The sequence below is a fragment of the Varanus komodoensis genome, unplaced genomic scaffold, assembly GCF_004798865.1.
Source record: "Varanus komodoensis strain SLA01 unplaced genomic scaffold, ASM479886v1 scaffold6_4, whole genome shotgun sequence".
In the NCBI taxonomy this organism is placed as follows: domain Eukaryota; kingdom Metazoa; phylum Chordata; class Lepidosauria; order Squamata; family Varanidae; genus Varanus; species Varanus komodoensis.
In genome coordinates this window covers 20750632-20759329 of record NW_025336347.1, presented here as the reverse complement: position 1 = coordinate 20759329, position 8698 = coordinate 20750632, and the positions used below count along the sequence as shown (strand labels likewise).

The 8698-nt window shown below is 49.2% G+C and overlaps 1 protein-coding gene across 1 annotated transcript; it reads right to left on the bottom strand.

Moving 5' to 3' along the window:
• Window positions 1-642: 642 nt before the first annotated feature.
• On the bottom strand, window positions 643-1233 carry LOC123034407 (olfactory receptor 2T5-like). The gene has a single exon (XM_044451731.1). The coding sequence runs from the start codon at window positions 1231-1233 to the stop codon at window positions 643-645; it is 591 nt and encodes a 196-aa protein (XP_044307666.1).
• Between the last annotated feature and the right edge of the window lie 7465 nt (window positions 1234-8698).

Here is an 8698-nt window from a genome sequence, read left to right as displayed (position 1 = left end):
ATCTGGACCCCAGAGGAGAATTCTGTATCCAGTCCATGCCACATGCCGGTGGAGCCCAGGGCTGGTGCGACAGCAGTTCCAAGAGTGACTAGAAACACGTGCAAATGCTTATTGTCCTAACAGGGCGGGACAGCGGGACTGACAGAAGCTCTGCTGAGCTGTCTGGATGTGGACACAAGTGTTTCCACTTGTTTCCAGGGTTGCTTTCCAGAACACAAGCTTCCTCTTGTGCTAACAGTGGATGCAGCTTGCACAAGAGATGGAACGGGCTGCTGCCCCAGGAGTAGAGCTGAAGACGGTGGGCTGCAACACCCTAACTGAGTTTGCCTAGAGAGTTCATTGCACTTCACCTGTGTCCTCACTGTAACCCTTAAGCAGCCCTGGGAGGTACATCAACATCATTGGACCACACATTTTTCCACTAGGGTGCCAAACCACATAGCAAATTTGTTACATTATTTACTAAATGACTCAGAAAGCTCCACAATGCAACAAAGGATATTTTTTTTTAGCTTTTCATACCAATTAGACAATGGTAGTGGAAATTTTGTGCCTATTTCCTTAATTTCCTTAAGGAAATTTCCTTAAGTTACTGATAACTGCATTTCTTCAGTTGAACCCGTAGCTTCCGAAGGGACAGTATCAATCACGATGCAATGCATATTTTGCAAGGAGCTTTCTCAGTGCTGCCAAGACATCCCGGTTCCTCAGGCTGTATATGAAGGGGTTCAGCATGGCAGGTACAATAGCAGCGAACACGGTGTTGATCACGGCCTTTTGAGCCGAATGGGAGGCTGCGGGGGCCATGCAGGCCAGGAGGGCTGCTCCGCAGAAGAGCCCCACCACACACAGGTGGGACAAGCAGGTCCCCAGGGCCTTGTGGCCCCTCTCCGAGGAACGGGCTCGCAGCACCTGCAAGAGGACGGCCAGGTAGGAAGCCAGGATGACCGAGAGAGGGGTGAGAAGGACCAAGACGTTCCCAAGGCAGGTTGTTCTTTCAAAGGCAGAGTCATCAGAGCAAGACAACTGGACAAGAGCCGGATAATCACATGCATAATGGTGGATCACGTTGGGCTTGCAGTAGGGCAGAGGCAGCACATGGAGGGAGCACATCAGGGCCTGCACAGAAGACGAAAACCAGACCCCCACAGGCATCATGGAACAGATGTTGCTCCTCATGAGGGCTGGGTATTGCAGAGGCTTGCAGATGGCCACGTGCCTGTCGCAGGGCATGGTAGCCAGGATCAAGCACTCCGATCCTCCCATGAGCAGCACAACAGTAATCTGAGCAGCGCGGCCGTGGAGGGAAATGCTGTACAGCTGGGTTGCCAAATTCACTGCCGTTTGGGGAACGATGGAGAGGACCTGGCAGAGGTCAATGAGGGCTAGCTAGCTGAGGAAGAAGTACGTCGGGGTCTAAAGCCCCGAGTCTGCTTGGATCAGAAAAATAAGGAGACTGTTTCCCGTCAGAGCCACAAAGAACAGCAAGAGAATCATACCAAGGAAAACAGGGGGTGACTTTTGATGCAGGAGCCCGGCCAGAATGAACTCCACCCGTGATGTAGCATTCTCCTCTCCCATGCCTCCTTCCTTTGCACAGATTTTATCTAAAGGCACAAAGAGAGAATTTGTAAGAAAGGCTGTGAACATTTTGGGTTAGATCTACCATCAATAATACCAGTTAGGAAATAATTGAGGTGTTGTGCTCTGCTATCCGTCTGAAATGAAATTCTCCCCTACGCCAGCCAAATTAATGGGCCCCACGATTCCCAGCGCGAGGAGCAGCGTGTTGTGCCCGGCTGCCACACAGGGCTGGCCCAAGTCGTCCTGCATCTGAGGGACGGGACAGGGTGGCACCAGCCCTCACGCTTGGGCAAAAGCAGGCTGGGCTGGCAGGGGAACCTTGCCTTCCGCCCTAGAATTATGGAAGCATAGAAAGGATCCAGAAGGCCATCAGGACCCACCCCCTGCTCAGTGCGGGCCTCCCAGTGAAACCATCCCTCTCAGATGCATCGTGGATGCCTCCATGATGGGAGAGCCCACCGCCTCCTGGGGGAACTGGTTCCATTGTCATCCTGCTCTGAAAGTCAGGGCGTTTTTCCTGACGCCCATCTGGAATCAGGCTTCCTGTCCCTTGAGCCTGGCATCCCATGTCCCGCACTCTGCAATGATCAAGAGGAGACCCTGCCCTTCCTCTTTGCAACAACCTTCAGTGGTGGGACAATGTTCTTTGCTGAACCTGAAGGCAGTGTAAGGGGTGTGTCGTGAGCTGCAAGAGGCACCATTTCCTCCTTGAACACCGTCTGCTGCCTCCCAGCATCTGCTGCCTGGGGCCACTGCCCTGCTTGCCCAGTGGTGGGGCTGGCCCCACTGCCATGCCCTGGGCACGGACCTTGTCAGGACCAAGCGGTGGCAGCCGTAGGGCAGCAGTGACGAGGCTGAGCATGCCGGGCTTCAGACGCAGGCCTTTAAGAGCCACGCATTCGAAGCCCTGGGTGGAGGAAACGGTCAGCCTCTCTTTCTCACACATTCCGTTTTGGTTTGCTTGTTTGTTTGTAATCTCAGGTTCTCTCCATTCTAAACAGGAAAAAACGTGCAACTTGATACAGTCTTATTTTTAAAATGGAAGGAAACAAATTTCTCGGCAATCCCGTAAGGTGGTGGTTATAAAAATCTGCAGACGTTTGCCTTGACTATGCCTGGCCGTGCAGGTGACAGGTGCTTTGCAAAACGAGTCCCTCACGACTCTGGAAACTATGCCGAGCGCAGTGCAAGGGGCATCCCTGGGACCCGTCCAGCGGGCAGCCCTTTGCAGTCCAGCGCAGGCTATGGCAGGAGTCCAGCAACAGCCACCCCATCACCACGCGGCCTTCTTCCCAGGTCCCCCTTCCCCAGCATCATGCCATTATCATCAACAAATTTTGGGTAGCAAAACTCACTGTCCTTTGGGGGACAATGGAGAGGACTTGGCTGAGGTCCATGCAGGCCAACTGGCTGAGGAAGAAGTACATTGGTGTCTGAAGAGCCGGGACTGTTGAGAAAAATAAGGAGGCTGTTTCCTGTCAGAGCTACAGTGGACATGAACAGAACGAGCACAAGAAAGACGGCAGGCGACTTCTGATGCTGAAGTCCAACCAGAACAAACTCCACCCACGATGTTACATTCTTCTCTCCCATTCCTCCTTGCTGTGGCTGCATTTTAGGTCAAAAACGACACAAGGAGAGAATTTACGGCAATCCCAGGGCAAGGAAGGAGCAAATCCAACATGGATTATGGCAATAATCAGGCCTTTATTGTCCAATCACCCTGCCTCAGGGGATCCACACAAGATCCAATTCGCAACTCTGCTCCCGTATTTGCCCACTACATCCACCTTTTTTCCCTTTGAGAAAAAATCCACGAAGAAAGAGGGGATGGAGAAGTTGCAGAATGCCTTTTGCACTGGGAGCCATCCACTGGAAGTATCTAGTATGAAAGACAAAGCAGAATTTTAAAAGTACACGGGGGTATTCCAGAGCTGGTAATACTTGGAATTGTAAGTGCATTGAGATGGAGTTAAACAACACAACAGGCTGAGATATTTAGGTTAAATCCATCTAGCACAATCCTATCTTGCGAATGCCACTGCGTAGATTTACGTACCCAGAAGGGTGTCACAGTGCTGTCATGGTCTTCAGGGACAACTAGTGCTGGTTAAGAGCAGAAAGCTTATCTGGGGAGCAGTGGGGCAATCTTGCCAGCAGGCCAAGTATTCGGCTCACCTGCTGTTCCAGGCGCCCTTCAACTCCTCTCTGCCACTTGCCCCAACATTTCACTCTCCTGCCCTGCCCCGTCCAAGCACAAAGGTTGCGTCTGATGTTACTCCTGCTTAGAGCAGACACACTGAGATGAATATGGCTTAACTTCACATTGATTAGGCTGAGTACCATTCATGTCAATGGGCTTACTCTAAGTAGGACTGATACCAGAGGCTACCCAAACTACTAACATAGTTCATCATGCAACGCATCTGAGTGCACATGTCTTTGTCTATGTCTTTGAAGGCAAGCAAAATGCATGTTATTTTAAGTCAGCAACAGTGCAGGGCATGCAGAATTGGAACGAGAGAGAGATTTTAACCCTATCTCCCCACGCTGCAATTCAAACAATCCCCGCTTTCAAAGCTGCTGTGGGAATCAGGAGGGATTCCTGGAGGGGGAATTTTCACTGGATGTGCATGGCTCTGCAAGTTTCACAAGCAGGACACTACTTTACCCATGCTCCCCAGCGAATGATATTCATGACCAGGACATCACCAAGTGACAGCAGGGGCAACACCCAGCCTTCCGGACTAGCAGCCATTGGTATCCTTTTCCTCCATGAATTTGTCTAATGCCAAGAAGCGGGTAGCCATTTTTCTGTACAGAATAAATTTTAAGCTGATTGCACTGTAACATTCTGGCCTCCCCACGTTTCTTCCAAAACTGACATTACAGTGGCCTCTTCCCCATCCTCTCTACAGAGCCGGTCTCTTCAAGACTGAGTCTATTTAGCAGTTTCAGATCTGAATCCCTTAAGGGCGTTGGATGGATACAGTCAGGGCAAAGTGATGCTCTGTCCATACAGCACCCGCGTCTCCTCCCAAAGCAGCAGCATGTGCGAATGCCAGCCAGGACACACGTCTCCTTGCCAGCAACATTGGCCGCTCTGGGGAACATCCCTCCCATCTCTGGTTCTCCTGCTGGCTCAGCCATTCAGCAAGTCAGAGTAACTCAGGACTGCAAAGAAACCAGGGACTGGCTGTCAGAGGTCAGTGCCATCCTGGGGTCCTTCCAATTTTCCTGCAGCATCCAAAGCAGACAAACAAGGCAAGAAGAAAGTAGGGTGTCCTTTAGCTCCAAGCAGGTCCTCCTGCCTGGGAATCTCTTCTGCCAGAGTAAGAGGATGGGGACTGAGCAGGGAGCCAAAGCCACCTGGAGCCATCCTGGGATTGCTAACGGAGCCCCCTCCCCGGCTTCTGCATCCTGAGACCGCTGCAAGGCTGGAGAGGAGGAGGTTCTCGCAGGGACGCTTCTCTGAGCAAGAGGGTGACTGACGGCAGGGAGCGCCCTGGCTAAAGGGGCTTGTTCTACCCTCAAGGATGCAGCAGAAACCTCCTCCTGCCCATGCTGTGCTGCAGACGGGAAACCCTGAGAACTGGGAATCAAGCCAAGGGCAGGGCAAGAACACATATCCCTGGAGGAGGGACCCTTTTTACAGGAGTGGAGGAAGCCTTGTGGCTAATGAGATGAGATAAGAATGTAATTAATTAATGGGACATCACCCACCTTGTTCTGCATTTGGGATCCCACTAACTGAAGATGGGACAAAAATGGGAGGAAATATTCAACATGTAATTAACATTTGTTACTGAGTTGTTATAACATAACGTAGAAAATGTGGAGTGCGTGGCAGCAGAAGACACAAACACAGAGAAGGACGTTGTGTACGGTTTTGTCTTTTACTTCCTAACGTATTTGTTATGGTAAGAAAGAGGAAAGAGCAGGTGGGAAAATATTGAAGAGTTATCTATTGAATATGACTCTGCTGGGACCTTCTGTAACATTCCACAGAATAGATGGGGTGAGGGTTGCAGACGAAAGTCTCATCTCCTATTTCACCCTACAGGAGAAGAACATGGTCAGCAAGAAGGGACTGCAAGGCCAGCACGGGCACCCAGCTCTGTTGAGCAGCTAGGACACACATTTAAATTTCCCACAGGGCCTCTGAGCACTGCTAGATCTGGGGCATTGTGGGACATCTTAAATGACAGCCTGCAACTGCCCATCAAGGCCACCGGTGCTGCAAACACACCCAAGGGCCCCTTGCCAAAGGCTTCCTCAAACCTGAAGCTGCCCAGCCCTGATGGGTTGCATCCATTTCCCAACACACCCCCAGTTCCTGCCCCTTTTCAGCTCATCTGGGACATGGGTAGGTTTCTCAAAACCTTCCCATGCCATAGGGTTTTAGCATTTTAGAAAGACAGGCTTGGTTTCTTCGCAATTACAGAGGAAAAGCCCAACAATTTGGCAACAGAACATGCTTCAGGGACAGGTTGCCTCACCCAACATTTCTTCATATGTGCATCCTCATCATTCTGAAGAAAAAGCTGTGTCTTTAATTTGGAAACATTCAGCGCCAGCAGTCTCATCACTCACTCATCAAAGCCAGGGTTGTAGCTCTCCATGGAGAACTTCTCAGCCATCTCATCCTTTAGGGAATTTGGCTCGGAGTCCAAGACTTAATTAAAATGCAGTTGCAAAAGTGAAATGTTCCTATTACCAATTAGTCTTCGAAAGTTCAGTCCCTTTTTTCTACAGTAATATTTCCTTTGCAATCCTTTTAGTGAATAATATGGTGTCGGCATTTTCAGTTACTCTCTCCTGATAAAATTCATTTGCTCCACTCTTGATGGCTTATTTCTTTGGTCCCAAAAAGGGGAAAATCACTGCAGTTAGTAGAACAGATCCACTCAATCAATATTGCCACGAAATTGGCCCTTCATCTCAGCACGCCCAGGGATAGTGCTGGCTGTTCTGTGGGGCAGGTAAGTCTCTCTCTCTCTCTCTCTCTCTCTCTCTCTCTCTCTCTCTCTCTCTCTCTCACTCACACACACACACACACACACACACACACACACACCCCTTTTACAGCAAGAGCCTTCTCTAGGTTGCATACAGCATTAAAAGATATATAATAAAATTCATAATGAAAAGAGATGATACTAAATAGAGCAGAAGTTCCACAAACCAGCGGGCATCGTTGTACAGGAATGTACAGCACGGCTGCAGCTAAAGCCTGGCCTGATGCAGCCCAGTCAGGGGAAGGCCAGAGTAAAGACATGGGGCTTTCAGGCTGGGCCAGGGGCTCCAAAAGCCCATGACCCTCCTCCTCACTCCTCCTCCACAGAGAGAGCAGGTGAGTTCACACATCACAACCACCCTCCCTGTGAATACGCCATGCAGGCTGGGTGCTGATAAAGCAGCCCGTGGCGCACCCAGCAGATGGGTTGCCCCTACACTTCCCTTTCAGCAACTTCCTGCCTCCTGCAGGTATCCCAGGTTTTGGCAGATGTGGGTTTTGATTGCATTCCAAGGAAAGCAAGTCCTGGATAAGGCATATGTCACTGGAATCCTTCCAGGTGTGGTATGAGGCCACAAGAATAGAATGCTCTGTAAGGCACAATACAATACTGAATATTGTTAAATTAATATTGCAAAACACCAGCATGAGAAGTGTCAGAGTCTCTTTATGAATGATGAGAATGAATTACCAGGACCCATATGGAAGACTGAATCTCCTTGAACTCCAGCATTTTTATTGGAGAGATCACCAGGCCCCCCTGCACTTGCTTACAAAAGCGTGCAACCGGGCAGTGGTTTTCACCGCCAACTACAAACTTTTCAAACATATGCAGAGTGTTTTATAGATTCTGAGTCACGTGGGCCCAGCAGCTGGGCGGTTGATGACAAAATAAGGCAAACACATTCAGAAGAAGGTGAGAGGCCTGCAGAGGGGGCTCAGTACAATGGCATTTGATTGCAGGAGATTAACATTAGAATCACTGAGGCACAGGGGTTATTGTGAGTCTTGGTATGAAAATAAGGGTGATTGCAATGCTGTTAACCAGGCAGCCTTATCAGTTCCCATTTTTTGAAGTAACAGCAAATGCCAAACAGGAACCTGGCTTGGAATTTTGGGGGGCTTCCTGAGAAAGGGGTGCAGGCATTTTATAAACAAAGGCACATAAGCAACCCTGTTCTGCCAGGATTTATCTGAATTTTTCCAGAAGAAGCCAGGTCAATCAAGACATATTTACAACATATCTAGTAGACGTGCAGGGTTGGAGTCAGACTTCAAAGCATTGTGTGAAATACATTCACTCATCTGATGAAACCGAGGTTAATCTGCAACCTAAAGGTGGTTCTACATTTGGTTCTATGGTGATCTGAGAATCTTTGTGTGTATCTAAACCTTGGGAAAGCCTAGGACAGGGGTCGGTAACCCGCGGCTCCGGAGCCGCACATGGTTCTTGAACCCCTCTGCTGCGGCTCCGTCGCTCAAAACACACGCCGGCACAGCCGCTGATCTGCTCGAAGCGAAGCTCCACTCAGGAACGCAGGGCTAGCTAGTTAAGTAAGTCAGCTAGTTAAGTAAATCGCTACATTCCTCTGCTAAACAAGCTTCCTGCAGGCTCTCACGTTACACAAACCCTGCTGAAAAGATTCTCTTTGTCCCAGTGTAATCTCCTTCATCTGAATGTTAAAAGCTGTGCTTGGGACCTGCCACAATCCACAGCACTTGACTGTTTATCTGCTAATCAGTCACTAAACACACCTACATCTGCGCCAATTTACTGAGCTTTCCCTCCCTCCAACCAGAAAAGAAAAGTTTCTGAAGAAAACCAAACACTTAATGGTACATGGGTAGATTCATTTGCTTTTACTGCTGACAAACTTAAGGGGTTTGCTGTTTAATGCATGCAGCCCTTTAGCACTGACTTTGACTCTGCAGGAAGCTGTTCCCCTATTCAAAATATATGAAAGGAATCCTACTAGTTTATAATGTAAGATTAAAAATAACAGTTTTTAGTGACTGAACAAGAGCTGCTGCTAAATCATAATGAAGATATAGATCTACTTCTTTGTTTTAAGAAGATTCTTATAACAATTCCAGCAA